Source organism: Sebastes fasciatus, chromosome 19 (assembly GCF_043250625.1).
Source record: "Sebastes fasciatus isolate fSebFas1 chromosome 19, fSebFas1.pri, whole genome shotgun sequence".
In the NCBI taxonomy this organism is placed as follows: Eukaryota; Metazoa; Chordata; class Actinopteri; order Perciformes; family Sebastidae; genus Sebastes; species Sebastes fasciatus.
This window is the reverse complement of record NC_133813.1, coordinates 20,118,890-20,135,623: the sequence shown is the minus strand read 5'-3', so window position 1 is coordinate 20,135,623 and position 16,734 is coordinate 20,118,890. Positions and strand designations below refer to the sequence as shown.

The following is a 16,734-nucleotide window of genomic DNA, read 5'->3' as shown; positions in this document are numbered from 1 at the left end:
GTGTCATCACACTTTTAGTGCCACAGATAAACTCAAGCAACAGAAAAAAATCTTGCTTTTACTTTTGCAGGCAGCTCTGTTACCGGTGGCCCTTTGCTTATTCATCTGCCTAATTTCACCCACTCTTCCAAAAATCACGGCATGTCTTTTTGGGGGTTCCTTTATTGGTATTGAAGGGTTAATTCTGATGAATAGTCACAAAAGTATAAAGTTCAAATCAAAACCATTACTTCATGAATTGGTAAAGTCTGGGCCTTGAAATTTAATCGATTTGAATCTTAAAAAAAAACTTATTTCTGAACTGGAGATCAAATTTACAGAAAATATATTATATGGACTCATGAATACAGTGTAAGTTAATGACTAATCTGGCTGTGGTCTTTTGGATATTTGATTTGTTTTCAGGCCTATGCTGCAAAAGAGATATGAGTAAATACAGCTTAACTAACTTACTAACTAATCAAACATTAAAGCTTTTGCAAATGGAATGGAATTCTTTGTAATGGTTCAACAAAGAAAGTCTAAAGTACACATTTTATTCCTTTTTCAGTATAAATCTCCTTCCTATCTAATCTATATTAGAAGGCAACGTGTTGAACAAATGACTTGACTTTAACAGCTGGGGAAAAAAAGAGTTTTAGGAGAGTAGTACTGGCAGCCAGCAGGTACACACATGTGACCCACATGCAGGAATACTTCACCATTTGTTTTCCATTTGGTATGATATGTCCCCTGCTCACAATCAGCATGAAACAAATACAGCAAACCAAACACTGCAAAAGGTTTCAGCAAAAATTAAATTACAGTGAACAGTTACTTTGCTATTGTCACTTCCTCTCTGTCACTAGAAGCGCTACCGTGGGCAGACTTTGTGAACGCATGTCAGAGGTGTGAAACGGACTTGCTTCACAGGTTAATGTGTCAGTGGAGTTGGCAATGTGTAGACTGCGGATGTTGGGTTTAATCTGGGTTATCTGATCAAGCAGCAATGCAAGCATGCTTGTGCATGAAAAGTGAATTATTCTTGCCATTTTAAGATATGTTCAGAAAATTGTGCAAAATTACTGCAAGTCTCAGAAGCTGCTGCACACAGTTGTCCAGAGGTTCGGATACGAGACCAAAGTCACAGACACACACTTGGTTCCTCTATTTCCGCCGGCCAAGTTCCCTGTCCAGTTTCTCCTTTCTCCCCCCCCCCCTCGCTCTCTGCTCTGATCTGACAGCTTAGTTTGTTTCACCACATGAGGAAGTAAGTCCCAGCAAACAAGGACAGTTTCGAGTGAGAGGCTCTGTTTTTAGACACACACCTGACCTGAATCGATATCGAGTCAGAGGTGAAGGATGCCTGTTGGCTGAAATGCCTCTTAAAACATGGGCAAATACAAGAAGACCAAAAATAAAAATAAAGATGTTGTTGTTGCTTCATTTGATTATTTCTTTCCTGAAGACTTTAACCACAGTTTGTGATTTGATTACATTTACTCAAGTGCTGCACTTCAGTACAATTTTGAGGTACTTGTACTTGAGTATTTCCATTTTTTGCTACTTTATACTTCTACCCCCCTGCATTTCAGAGGCACATATTCTACTTTTTACTCCACTAGTTAGTTAACTATTGTCATGAAATGAAATTAGCTCCACCAGTAAAATGCTACTTACACAATAATGCATCACTAATCATAATCCAATATTATAAGATATAATAAGACTGTCAGTAGCCGTTCTGCTCCATTAGAAGTACTTCCATTTTTCACTACATTTTTTTCTGATAATTGATTTCAAATGCAGGACTTTTCACATTGTCATATTGTTTGTTGGGATCAGGTCGCAACCTCCGCTTCTGAAAAGTGAAGACTTAAAAGGGCGATTCCTCTGGTTGCAAAAACGTACAACTTAAACCCTTTCACTGTGTGTTTTCAGTTCATGAAAGTTAATTGTAACATTTTGGTCGCCTAAAAATGTCTTATTCAGTGTGCAGTTGTAATTAGCTCCATCCTCTCGTGTCACTTCTGGTTGCAAAAAACAAGATGGTGACGGCCAAATAGTCACGGTGACTACGTCCACTTCCTATATACCATGGTTGGGACCTGTCCGACTTGGGGTTTCTTTTCGCATGGGCAACCACACTAGTTACCCCTTTGGGAATTGATAAAGTTATCCATCTATGCATATAAAGCCCCTGAAGGGCACTAGTAAAGACACTTACAGTAAATTGTCAACACCATGTGTTTTTTGTTACAGGCCCTGGCACCTTTAAGAAACCCCTCGTCCAAGCTCCTCTGACCTCTCACCCCAGTAACCATAGCAACCAGGTGACCCCGACTCTACCCCCTCAGCCTGCAGTTCCTAGTCTGCCCCCGCGACACCCCGGAGCCATGTAAGCCCCACATTCATGCACACACAAACACAAGCACACTGACAAATGATATATGATTTTTAGATAAAGCTTCTCCAGTTTAACAAAAGGTAAATCCTGACTGTGCTTTTCAGGATGCAGCAAGATGACGTATATGATGATGTTGATGACTTTAACAGCACTCCGCCACCTCTACCATCATCTACAGGTTCAGTAGCAGTCACTATCTGATCAAATGTGATGTGTCAGGGCTGTGTGACAAGGCGTTTATGTGTTTAGCACCGCAGGAAGAAAGAAGAGGACTGTGTGATGCTGAACCTTGAACCATATTTACAGATCAGAAGACACATAAAAGGAACTATATTAGTCAGCATTTCTTGGCAGTGAATAGTCTGTCTTACTGTTGCCTACTTCTTACCTACTTTGGGGTAGATATTTTGGTTATTTGCATAAGATATACTGTATGGCTAAAACTGTGTAGTTTCTATCAATAGTTTTCTAGACAGTCTAGTTTAGATCTCATTGTTTTAAATAATTCAGAATCAAAAGATAAAATGGGTGAGCAACTTTCTGTGATTGTGACTAAATGCTAAAAATACTCCGATCTAAAGTGTGAGTCGGATCATGATGATCGTAGCAATTCCATAAGGATCAAATTATCTTGTAATGTTGATTCATTGTGTCTCTTTAGGTCACCCAAGTCGGAGGGGAAAGGTGAGATTTACTTTCACATAAATACAGATTTGCATGCAGTTACATGTGCAGATGCAGACACACACACACACACACACACACACACACACACACACACACACACACACACACACACACACACACACACACACACACAGATAAGAACTTGCATCTATGCTCATAAAGACACTAGAGGGGTTCAACACATGTATTCTTTTACTACTACTACTACTTTCGACTACTGCTGAGCTACAGTATGAACCTTATGTAAAGTGCTAGTACTAGTTGTGTACTAAACTTAACCTGACACCTAAGACTATTATATTATATGGACAATTACAACAGACTGAATGTACTACAGAACTGAAGACAATCAGAATCAGTGCTGAACTTCGGGTCGTATGAACGGTGATGCATTCACTTACTGACGTATGCACTGGAGAGCATTCGAGGTTGGGGTAATACGTGAACGAACTGCCAGTGACTACAAATCTTTGAACTAAACCGAACAAAGAGATTTGAATCTGCAAAGTGATTCATGATTTTCACCTATAAAAGACGTGTGACTAATGAGCCCAGTGGTGCAACATGTATCAGCGTGTTGTGAAAACATACAGCAACGACACAGGAAGTAAATAGGCAAGAAAGAAAAGATGAGTACTGCAACGGAGAATAACTTTCAGTGTATGCAAAAAGCAGATAAGGTATGTAAGTATATGTTAGATTGATTACACAGTATGAGGGATGTTTGAATCAGAGTGTGAAACATGTTGCGAAGAAGAATATGAAATATCTGCAGCATGAAATAAAAATTTTTTTATGTATGTAATTGTAGGAGGAATAAGAAAAATAAGAAAACAAGAATATTGGAGCAAATATAGAAAATGTGCGTTAAATATGTCTTTACTAGGGTCTACAGGAGTGTGACATACAGAACATACTCTATTATGTACTGTATGAGAATAATTCATTTGTATTGCTGTTTTTTACTCATGTGTTTTCTAGGCCCAGGAGGAAAATGATGATGATGATGATGGAGAGATGTATGAGGATCTTGATGAAATATGGTGAGAGAGAGAGAGTGTTCTTCATTAAATCTTTACCCGTTTTTTCCTACACATCCTCACTGATTTTGCTCTGGCTTTAAATCTGGTTTAGTGGAGTGCTTTAAAGGGATAGTTGGAGTGTTTTGTAGTGGGGTTGTATGAAGTATTTAGTGCTGTGTCCCGTGGGCAGCAGCAAAACGTATTTTAGCCACCTAAAAGAAAGACCCACCCTAAAAAACTCAATATCAGTTTAAGTGTATGCTATATTTAGAATATGTTCACTGCTTTACCTTGCCGTGAGACAGCCTGAAGTTGTCTTCATCTAGGCTCTCGTCAAAGCCACCAGACTCCATTGAAAAAAACCCAGTAATTTTACCTCGCAGAACACTGCTGCCTCGATCGGTTAGTTTGTTTGTGCTCTTGTGTGACTTTGGTGAAACCGAACTAACCAAAGTCGCACTATAAAAGAGGCAGAAGTTGACCAGCAACTCCCGTGTTCTGCAAGGTAAAATTATTATTTTTTTCAATGGAGTCTGGTTGCTTTGGAGGGAGCATAGACAACGGCTTGTTTTAGGTGGGCTTTTCTTTTATGAGGCTAAAATACGTTTTGCGGCTGCCCTCGTTCCACAGCAGTACATTGATTTGCTTCTGTGCGGTAACTCCTGTCTGTTTCTGCAAACTGGGGGAGTGTCGACCGTCATCTACTGTAGCTAATACACTGACTATGGATAAGTACCTCATACAACCCCACTTCAAAACACCCGAACTATCCCTTCAATCCATACTTATGTCTATATGTGTATTTATATCCATAACTAGATTTGTCTCTACAAAGTACTCTTCACCGATTTTAATATTGTAAACACATGTTTAACAACTTGTTTCTGCGCTGAGCTCCCTCACACAAGTGTTTGTTTTAATCCCAGTTCAGCTGTGTTCACGTCTATCTTTACTAACGCTGCTCTCTGGTGGTTGTTTCACAACAATACCAGAATTCTCACTCGGATGTACTTTCAGTTGACCAGTTGTGTTTTCTATTACTGTTAGTGTTTTGTATTTTTAGAAAGTACCTTGTGATGTGCTGCAAATTAGCTCGGGATAAAATACTATGATAAATAGCATTATTCAAAATGATCACACTTAAACAGATAAACTGGGTTATTTTAACATAGTGTACGCATTTGTATTTTGTCAGTTACGTTGACATTTATTCGGATGTTCTCTTTGTTAAATAGTAAAAAATAAGTTTTGTAATCTTAGGAGCGTCTGCCAACCAGTAAGTGGATTAGTTTATCCGTCACAATTTATAATTTACTGTTTATTGTCAACTCTCTCTCGCTCTCAAAAGGGAAGCGGCTGATCAAAAGCTAGAAAAGAAGAGAGAGAAAGAGGAGAAGGAGGAGAAAAAACGACTGGAGGCTGAGAAGAAGGAGCAGAAGGAACGTGAGAAGAAGGAACAAGATGCCAGAAAGAAGTTCAAAGTGAGTGAACAAGACTGGAGCTTAATATGAAGATAGACCCAGCAAGTGGTTAATTCAGTTTAGCATAAAAATTGTTTTTTGTCTCACCTGTTAGTTGGTTGGCCCCCTGGAGGTCGTCCACCAGGGGAAGGCTCGCGTGGACTGCAAAAGCAGTAAAACCGACCTCGCTCTGAAGCAGGGAGAATGCGTGGACATCATCCGTGTCCAGGGCAACCCAGAGGGAAAATGGTTGGGACGGACGCCGGATGGATGCAGTAGGTTCACATATTTATCCCTCATTGGTCTTCACTTATCTTTGGCATGACATCCTTCCAGTCCAATCTGTAAATACAGGAAAAGACTTTAAAATGACATCTCTCAACCTTATTATCTTTTTATTATCTACAAATTCTCTTTTTTTAATTTAATAGTCAATATTTGAGCTACAAACATGCAATAAATCAAACCCAACGTCCCAATTAAGGACAATAAATCAACTCAATATTTCACTTTGCTCTTTGTTTTCTAACAGTTGGTTATGTGAAGACCACTTCAGTGGGAATTGACTTTAACTCTCTGAAGAATCAAGCTCAGCAGGCGTACGACCCCGAGGTATACGATGACATCGATGTGGTCTCTGCTGATAACAGGTACGGAATTAGATATTCTACATGTAAATCACTTAGTGGCACTTTTGAAAGAATGGAGACATGTAAAATGATTGGAGCCACTCGTAACAGAAGTATTATTTCTCATTATAAACTGCCAATAAGATCAGCTTTGAGCAACACAGACACACAGACAATAGTTGTAAAAATCTCCCCTTTTCTGTCAGTTTTCTGTATATTCATCTAACACTGGAAGTGGAGTTTACTCCGATCTACAGTGAGAAATTAAAGTTTACTTAATTCTTTAATACTTATATCAAATTCTTCTCTCTCTACAGCGGGATGAAAGGACCAGGAGGTAAAACCTTACGATAATACAATTAATTTAATTATATTCAGTTACACTCTTTGCATTCAGTTAATGTCAATGTTTGTTTCACTGAGATAAAACACGTCACCAACTACATCATGTTTTTGCTGTTGTCCTGTAGTTGTCTTACCGCCGATACCAGGAGACGACGGAGAAATATATGATGACATTGTTGATCCAAACCTGGAAGTCAGGTGGGAACTGATTTGTTTATTTAAGTGTTTCAGTACAATATGCTTGAGATTGATAGTTAAGAAAGAAGTTCAGGTCATTTCATGCTTGGTTGGCTCTCTAGTCCCCCGGACCACAGGTCTTCTCCTACAAAGGCTCGTGGTTTCCTGCGTATGTTTGACCGGAACAGACGTCCTGCCAGCACTAAAGTGTAAAATACACTCAGTAGTAAGACTGATCACACTGTTTGTTAATCCCTAATCTTTCAGCCGTCGCTCCCACTTTTAACGTCTAAAAAGTTCCTCTCAGATGAAGTCGCTTTTGAATGTTCGTATCACATCAACCACTTCACCTCTTACTGAATGACACTGAAGGATGTTAATTTGCAAATTGACATCTAAGTGTTGTTTCTGTGATTACAATCAGTGCCGCTGATTATCTGTGATTTCACTAATCTTCTCAAGTCATTTGCATGTCTATAATTGATGTATGAATTGTTGACTTAATGAGAAAATCAAGACTCCATCTGTTAACACAAGTATACTAACTAAATATTGTGTTGCATGAATATGATTATTAATTTGGGCTGCTTTGAATCGTATTAACCTACTTTTAATTGACGGTATTGCAATGATATAAATGATGTAACAAATTTAATATTTTTTTTCTTCTGTTGTGCCAGAGTGCCTCCACCCAGCCAGTTTACTGCCGAGGGGAATTCAGGTACCACTCACTGTGATAATATTACTATGATATTTAATGAAAAAAAGATGAGGAAGTGCCCTTTTAGTGCTCTTATGCAACTGGTCAGGTATTATACCCAAAACAGAAGTCCTTGGTTGGCATTATTAAAGCGAGACTACAGTAGGCTATGTCACTTTTGAAAGAAAATATAACATATTCTTCCTCTTACAAATAAGAAGTTGAATTCATAAGCAATAAAACACACTCTTGCTCTCGTCAATACAAACAGTGGTGCTGCTTTATTTGGTCTGTTATGACCAGTAGCTCGGCGGCTAATAATAGCAAACTTTAGATAGATAATGTTGTGTAAAAATAATGTTACTGACAGCGTGTAGAAGCCACAGAGGCTGGCAATTTAGCAAGTGGGTTACATAATGCAGGAAATGCAAAGGCATAATGACAAAAAGAAAAAAGATGAGGCCCTTGGAAGTATCAACATTTTCCTCAGACATATTATAAAATTACGAAGAAAAACAATATACGACTAAAATTACAATATATTAACTTATTATGCACCGAAAAATGAACTTCCATGGGATCTGCCATTTCTGACAACGTCAACAAACACATCACAACTTGTGAACTCGGAGCTTTCAGAAAAAAGAGGGGGCGTTCATATGAACTCTTCTCATGAACGCGGTAAACACGACCCCATTTGAAGGCACCAACTGCTATTTTAGCTTGTGGCCACAATGGCCACAATAGCTGACATACATTACATATTCTCACTTTAAAGCTCTTTTTATATCATACTCAAAGTTACCAACTTCAACTATAAATACCAATCCCTCTGCACTTTGAATTTTATCTCTAACATGTAATGTTTGTACTTGTCTAAATTCATTTATGACTTCAAAATTGGATCTGGACGTATCCTTTTATGTCAGCTTTTAAACCTCACTGGCCAAAATGCAAATTTGCAAAAAACACCTCCTCTTCACATCCTTTACAGGTTGATGTTTGTTATATGTAGTGTGATTATAATGTGCCACCTCTGAATGCATGTCCATCTCGGTTAATGTCTTAAAGTTAACAATTTCACATCACTGACTTCTCCCATGTGTTATCACAGATCAGCCAGGAACAATTGATGAGGACATATACGATGATGTTGACTCTCAAGATGCGCCTCCCCCTCCTCCCATCAGCAGGTACAATTACATCAGTATTAAAACTAAACAACTTTACAATAATTCCCATCCCAACCATTTAGATTCATTATTTCAAGTGTGTTTTTTAAAATTGTGGAGAGGACATATATTTTGGTTGACAAAAACCATAACCAAGGAATCATTTGTTTGTGCTCTCCAGCCTTCCACCTCAGAAAGGCAAAAGCAAGACTGAAGAGATGGATCCAAAGAAGCAGAAAAAGTTTGAGAAAGAGGAGAAGGACTTCAGGAAAAAGTTTAAAGTTTGTAGCGCTATTATGTCTTTAAGCATGTTTAAACTCTTACTGTTACCTGGATCTCACCTACTGAAGAAACTTGAAACTGCTCAATAGTGAAAAAAAAATGTTGCTCCCTGATTTAAATGCATTCATACTTCAGGAAGAAATAAATAAGTTTAATCAAATTTCATTAGAATATTGAGTATAATCATTAGTGAATATAATGTTAAACATTCTTTAATGTTCAAAAAACTTTTTTTCATACCGGCTGTAGCTGCTATGCAAATGTGTTACTTGGTGACATCACTACGTTACGGAAGAAAAGGCAGGACTTAAAGCAAGGCGTTTCAGGCAGTTCAGGAGCAGTGTTTCTGTGGGGGAGAGTAACTCCCTTTGGCGTGGACTTTGGGATTTGTAACTTTGCAGACATTTTACATGCACAAAAAAACTAAATAACACACTAAAGGAAAGGGAAAAAGCACAAAAGCATAATAGGTTCCCTTTAAAAACTAATGTGCTTTTATCAAGAATGTAAAATTAAAATGTATTCATAGTCACAATATTGATGATGTAATTCTCTTTCAGTATGATGGGGAGATCCAGGTGCTGTACCAGGTGACCATCGCCCCGAACCTTACCAATAAGAAGTGGGGTGTGAAAGAGCTTCCAGTCAAAGGAGGAGAGAAACTTGACGTCATTGTTAAAGCCGAGGACAACAAACTGATCTGTCGGAATGAGGAGGGCAAGTGTGAGTATCTGCTGCTTGTTATTGTTTGCAAAGAAAATTAAATATATTCAAGATTCCCACACGGCTGCTTTTTCATTCTTTGCACCACAAAATTGGACCATCCAAGTCTAAAATCTCTGTGTGTATTTTACAGTTGGTCATGTTTCGACCTCTCACATTGATACGGAGTGAGTATCACAAACATTCACACGTTCACACACACACACACAGACAGAGAAAGAAACACTTAACAGTATGCTGTCTGTACTGATCATTTCATTTTTTTTTTTCAATTTACAGCGATGGTGATATCTACGATGATATTGGAGATGGTATGTTTTTCCAACTAATCTTTCATCATTTCATATAATTTGTAAATATCCACACAGTGGACCTAAAATATCATTCATAATATATATATATATACATTTATTTATTTATTTTTTATAATTATTTTTTTTAATCAGTATTGTATTTTCTTTTCAGATTGCATCTATGACAACGATTAGAAACGTCCGGCTTTTATTCATGTTATTCATATTCATTGTTCATGTTATTTATTATGTTTATTGATAATATACATTGGGAGCTGCTTTTGGTTCGCCTGCTAGTCAGCCTGAATTGTCATTTTTCCCTTCATTATTTATGAATCGACCTTTGAATCGTTGAATAAATTGGACATGGAATCAGGCTAGCTTTAATTCCTTTGAATAATGTGGTCCTTTTTAAATGTTTCTTCAAAAAACATCAAACAAACCAATTTAAAGGGGTTATATTACTTGCGATATTTCAGCAAAGTGGGAAACGTTTGTTATAACAACAGTATTTGCATATCTCTGAAACTCCACAGCACTGTATTTACATGCAAGCTTCTACTGTGTTTTGCAATTTTATAAGAGCTACGTGTTGTAAACATTACTTGCTATTTTGTTTTTCAATTAATGTCCATGATATGATACTGTATGTATGTATATTCAACTGCCATCTGTAAGGCCAACTGAAATTTTAACAGCTCCTAAACTAACTCTGGTGTCTTCGTATCAAGTTTCAACATGCAGACTAACTGTTCTAGTGCCAAAATTGCTCTATAATATGAACATACAATTATAAAATACATAAAACAATTTTGATTTTTTCTCTACATGTCTTAATTTGTCCTGTTGTTAAAGTAAGAGCATTATCTATTATGGAGAGAGTGCTCCTGTTCCATAAGTGTATCACATGACAATAACATGCAACATACAATGTTGTGTGATGCTTGTAAACGTGGGTTGTGTGTGTGCAGGTGTATGATGTGTTTAAGACTAAATGAAGACCATTGCTTTTCCAGCAAAACATATAGAAAAGAAATTTCAAATCCTCAATCATGACCTTCTCTGTGCAGTTTATGTGCAAGAAGGGAAGCAGTGATCTCTAGTGGCAGCCATCAGGAACAACAACAATAGCAAACTTCACGCTGGGATTTGTATTTCAAGTAGAAGTTTCATTTTTGCTGTAAATTAGATTATTGATACAACACTAAAGATTGCTATAGAGAAATTGGTAATAACATCTTAAATATATGTATTATCTGCTTTTCAATGTTTTATACCTTTTTGGACAACTGGTCGGACAAAACAGGACATTTGAAGATGGGAAACTGACTTAGGACAATTTAAATATATAATATAATATAATATAAAATTCGGACATTTTTTAACCTTAAAAATGAATTGATTCATTGAGACAATAATCAATAATAATCTTTGCAAAATTGACTCAGGTGAGGTGGTGCCACAGTTGAGGTGGAAGCCAGATATGAGTCTCTTTGACTGGCAGAACAAAACTATGACCAAATGTGTGACATAAACATCCAATAAGTGGGGCGAATGCTAAATGATTCAGGGACCCTAAAACATGCCCGGTAGTATACACATTTATTATGGTTAAGCTGTTTCCAGGGAAGTCAAACTTTCTAGCAGTGCACCTGCATGGCTTTGATATAACTATATAAAAGTGTCTCATATGCAATCACACAAAGTTAGCAATAATAGATAATAAATAGTTAGTCAAACACTTATCATATTCATTTGAGGATAGATAGATAGATAGATATATATATAGATAGATAGATAGATAGATAGATAGATAGTAACTCTATTGATCCCGAGGGAAATTCAAGTTTCCAGCATCACAGTTCCATAGTGCAAAACATGTTAGTAAAAAGGCAGTAAAAAAGTTAGTAGTGCAAAGTACAAAAAAATATACCAGATATAAAAATACAAGGAGATGAAGAAAACTGTTAAAACTGAATATAGTGCAGGGTAACAGCTGTGATACAGGACTATTAAAAAAGTGAGTATAGTGCAGAAGAGACTGTTAAAAATGAATATAGTGCAGAAGAGACTGTTAAAAACTAGATATAGTGCAGAAGAGACTGTTAAAAGTGAATATAGTGCAGGGTAACAGCTGTGATACACGACTATTAAAAAAGTGAATATAGTGCAGAAGAGACTGTTAAAAACTAGATATAGTGCAGAAGAGACTGTTAAAAGTGAATATAGTGCAGGGTAACAGCTGTGATACACGACTATTAAAAAAGTGAATATAGTGCAGAAGAGACTGTTAAAAATTAGTATAATGCAGAAGAGACTGTTAAAAACTAGATATAGTGCAGAAGAGACTGTTAAAAACTAGATATAGTGCAGAAGAGACTGTTAAAAGTGAATATAGTGCAGAAGAGACTGTTAAAAGTGAGTATAGTGCAGAAGAGACTGTTAAAAGTGAGTATAGTGCAGGGTAACTCCAGTAGCTTAGTCTATGAAAGTGCACTGTGTGCATTATTATCTGTCCTGCAGACAGTCCTCCTTTGTCCCCCCCTAGAGGTGTTATACAGTTTGATGGAGACAAAAACTAAATCAGTATATACTCATTTAGTTTTTGACTCCTCAAATGAATATGTTAAGTGTTCATGTTTGACTAACTATTTATTATCTATATTGCAACTGTGCTTTTATCTGCTAACTTTGCTAACGTCAGTATGGTTTAGCATCATTGGCCTACCTTGTGACGCAGGTGAGTCAACTCTCTCTGAAACTCTCATGTAAAAAAAAAAGAAAAAAACACTTCCGCCCTGCACCGGAAGTCACTTCCTAGTTTCACCCAGCTTCAACATGGTTCCTCCGGTCGCAGTGTCGCCGCTCATCAAGGTAATAACACACATTATTCACCCTGAAGACTGTCATTGTTGTGTGGATTTATCAATGTAAAAGGGAATACATTAATGTAAAGCGCCCGCGTTCTTCTCCACGTGCAGCTCTCGGCTGCTGTGTGGCCGTCAATGCTGCAGTAGCATGTTAGCTCATGTCTGCTAGCGATGACATTGACAGGCTGCACAGCACAGGTGAAGGTTTCTCTGCACTCAAACACCTGTACGTTAACATCTAGAGCGTCTTCCACATCTGTCTGATCGTGATTGTCATTACTAGTTGTACAGCTGCACTGATTCCAGTGTGTTATTTCAGTCAACAGCTCCTATAGTTAGATAATAAAGGTCAGAGAAAAGGTGAACTTTGCTCCTGTAAAAAAAACAGAAAGGTGATTATCAATTCAATTCAATTTGCTTTATTTGCATGACTGTCAGGTGAACAATATTATTATATTCAATAATAAATACAATTTAAAAAAGAACAAAACAAAAACATATATACATATATACAATCCATTAAGCAAATTACAATATATAGATATTTAAAAATAACATGCATGGAAATGGAAGAAAACAATAAAGAAGTAATTAATGTTTGTTGTGTCAATAAAATAAAAACAATTAATAACAATATATTGCAATATCAAAGGATAAATGTTAAAAAAAAAGCATGAAGTAGAGGAGTAAATAAAAGGCAGAGTGTGAGTTACATCTATTATGTGTTGTTGTTGTTTTGGTTGTCTCTTAGGCTGTGACATGTTATCTCTCACTCAGCTAGTTAGTAATGTTTAAAAGTGACAGTCACATAAGTGAGGCACATCTATGGGTATTGCAGTGGAAATCTTAAATATATATATTTGTTTTTAAACTATTTTTTATTGAATTTTACATATATACATATATACACATACAGACAGACTAACAATATTAATAATTAAATTATACAATGAAATGTTTAGTCAGAACTTCCACAGTAATCAAAGAAAGAGAGACATGACATTTCATGTATTTCACATGTCTAACAAAGAAAATAAAAGATAAGACAAAACAAATAAATACCTCAAAGAAGAAGAACAAAAAAAAAACACAACAATTTCAACAACAGCACTCAGCAACACACAGCAGTTTCAATTTGACTGTGTCCCCTGACGTCCAAGAAACTCCAACAAAGGTTATAGTATACATATCTTTGCTTGGTGAGGCACCTTCACTCCAACAATCTCAGATATATTCTGAACAATTGTTTCCCAGTATTTTTTTTACTTCGGACAGTCCCATACACAGTGAAACAGAGTACCCCTTGGGAATCTTAAATATTGTTTAAGAAAAATAACTTTATCGTCAGCACGTCTTGCTGTCATGTCTCAGCTCACTCAGTTAGCTGGTTAGCCATAGTTGCTTCAGTAGTTAACACCTGTGAATCTCTTTTATTTCAGACGGCCAGGTGGTCTGCTCTGCTGCTCGGCGTCTTCTATGGCAAACAGAGGTTTGGTAAGTTCATGTTTGCACATGCGCCAACAAGAGTTGTTTCTGTCAATGTCCAAACTTCGAGGGCAGCAACAAAAGTGAGGGAATAGGAAAGGTCTCTTCATATAAATGTTTTTTAAAGTCTCATTTAGTCCAATAAAACATAGGCAATGCCAACCCATGTGCAAGATAGAAGTTATTATCCCAAAGAAATATATTTAGAGTACTTAAACAGTCCTTATATCACTAAACAAACGTATACAAATTAAAAAGAAGTGGACTACACTTATTTTTATTTGGGAGATGTTTTCAGATACGTTCTGCAAAATTTCCTGTTTTTTTTTTTCATGGGATATAGGATTTTCTATAAATTTAAAAAGTATATAACATTATGTATCTATAATATACTGTATACTGTGAATCTGCTTATTTCTACCTGTGCGTATAATGCTGGACCCCGCTATCATTAGGATATTTTGCACACTGCGTAAAGCTAAAGCAAAAACTAGGGCTGTCCCAAATACCATTTTTGGGGCTTCGGAGCTTTGGTGATAAATATTTGAATGTATTTGAAGCTTCGCAGAGTGGCGTGGCGTGGTGTGGCAGGCTGACATGTTCTTCTGTCTGTCTGTCTGTCTGTCCGTCTCTATCTCCCCCGTTTCAGTGCCTCGAACAGTGCTACTGTGCTGTACACACACACATCTCTACACAACAAACAGCAATATCCGTCTGAGAATAACGACTAATATTTAATAATGTTGTGGGATTATTCCTTATTTCATGGGCTAGTTAGGGATTTATACATTATTATTACATACTTATATATAAAAAAAATTAAAACAAAGCATTCGAATAGTGATTTGGAGGTCGAGCACCATGGCGATGGTCAAAGCTTCGAAGCATTCGGGTCAGCCCTAATACAAATGTTCAGGATTTGTTTTTTAAATAATGACGGGTTGTGGTATTATTCTTGTTCAGACTACCTAAAGCCCATCGCTGAGGAGGAGAAGAGGGTTGAGGAAGCAGAGAAGGTGATCAGAGAGGAGCAGGAGCGTATCTACAAAGAACTGGCTGAAGGTAACACGGGACCACACACCCGCTTTGTTCCTGACTGTCACACTTTATTACAACGAGGCATCATCACACATTTCAACATTATGTCCAACAAAAAGTCTTATTTACATATTTTTACCCTCTTGTTCTCTCTCCTCTCTGCAGCCAATACGGACACCATCCTCAAATGAAAGATCTCTGGACCTGTGTCGTTATGTTCCAAACTCAATAAACACAAAGAGTATTTTCCATGTAATAATCAAAGTGTTATTGTTTTTTTGTGGGGTTTATCTTATTACTAAAATAGAAAATAACATCAAACGAGTTATTATAATCTAATTAAGGCTGTCAATCGATTAAAATATTTAATCGCGATTAATTGTATGATTGTCAATAGTAAATCACCATTAATCGCAAATTAATTACACATTTTTTATTAGTTCAAAATGTACCTTAAAGGGAGATTTGTCAAGTATTTAATACTCTTAACAAGGGAGTGAGCAAATAGGTTTGCTTTACGCAAATGTATGTATTATTGTAAATCAATTAACAGCACAAAACAATGAAAAATATTGTCCAGAAACCCTCACAGGTACTGCATTTAGCATAACAAATATGCTCAAATCATAACATGGCAAACTCAAGCCTAACAGACAACAACAGCTGTCAGTGTGCTGACTTGACCATGACTTGCCCCAAACTGTATGTGATCATCATAAGGTGGGCATGTCTGTAAAGGAGAGACTCATGGGTACCCATAGAACACATTATCATTCACATATCTTGAGGTCAGAGGTCAAGGGACCCCTTTGAAAATGGCCATGACAGTTTTTCCTTGCCGAAATTTAGCATTACTTTTGAGCTACAAGCTAGTATGACAGTATGGCATCAATGCTTCTTTAGGTTTTCTAGTTTCATATGATATAAGTATCTTCACTCTAGCTGAGCCCGCTACAACCTAAAGCGGGTTGCATTAATTCGTTAAAGAAATTAGTTGCTTTAAAACAAATTTGTATTAACGCGTTATTATCCTGTTAACTTTGACAGCCTTACATCTAATTTAAGAAGGTCATCTTTCAAACTATTCACTTTTTCGAGTTATTCTTCAGGTGAAGTTTTGTAATTTTGCATGTAATACAAAGACACAACCCACTGTAGCACACACACACACACACCTTGTGACTAGAGTAGTGTGTGTGTGGGTGTACCTGTCCTTCAGTAGGAGATGAGCCTGGAGAAGAGCATGGTTGTAATCCTGGCCTAGTTTAGCAGCAATCCCAGGATTGGGGTCAGGGCGCAGTAGTAAAAAGTGCAGTGTGGACAGAAGTGTTCCCTCAATACTCTTGTGTGTTGTGTAATATTGTAAGCTTCATTATGAACTCTACATTACGTTAGAGCATTACATAGTACATGCTACTGTGACTGCAGATGAGGGTTTAGTACATTTCATGTTGCTACATGTGAC

General features: G+C 37.0%; 1 protein-coding gene across 4 annotated transcripts in view; it reads left to right on the top strand.

Moving 5' to 3' along the window:
• The window catches only part of fyb1b (FYN binding protein 1 b), a 76,320-nt gene that overhangs the window by 5,886 nt on the left and 53,700 nt on the right, over window positions 1-16,734 (top strand). The window contains exons 3-19 of one of the 4 annotated variants that reach the window (XM_074618596.1): window positions 2,242-2,377; window positions 2,491-2,564; window positions 3,048-3,070; window positions 4,055-4,116; window positions 5,444-5,576; window positions 5,671-5,830; window positions 6,088-6,205; window positions 6,502-6,521; window positions 6,655-6,727; window positions 6,829-6,915; window positions 7,387-7,427; window positions 8,521-8,599; window positions 8,760-8,859; window positions 9,421-9,583; window positions 9,717-9,750; window positions 9,863-9,894; window positions 10,049-10,086. In XM_074618596.1, coding sequence (XP_074474697.1) covers window positions 2,242-2,377; window positions 2,491-2,564; window positions 3,048-3,070; window positions 4,055-4,116; window positions 5,444-5,576; window positions 5,671-5,830; window positions 6,088-6,205; window positions 6,502-6,521; window positions 6,655-6,727; window positions 6,829-6,915; window positions 7,387-7,427; window positions 8,521-8,599; window positions 8,760-8,859; window positions 9,421-9,583; window positions 9,717-9,750; window positions 9,863-9,894; window positions 10,049-10,071 — 1,358 coding nt within the window. In that variant the 3' untranslated portion in view covers window positions 10,072-10,086. Of the gene's footprint in view, window positions 1-2,241; window positions 2,378-2,490; window positions 2,565-3,047; window positions 3,071-4,054; window positions 4,117-5,443; window positions 5,577-5,670; window positions 5,831-6,087; window positions 6,206-6,501; window positions 6,522-6,654; window positions 6,728-6,828; window positions 6,916-7,386; window positions 7,428-8,520; window positions 8,600-8,759; window positions 8,860-9,420; window positions 9,584-9,716; window positions 9,751-9,862; window positions 9,895-10,048; window positions 10,684-16,734 lie in introns of those variants that run through there. The other 3 variants (XM_074618597.1, XM_074618595.1, XM_074618598.1) reach the window with 3 other exon arrangements.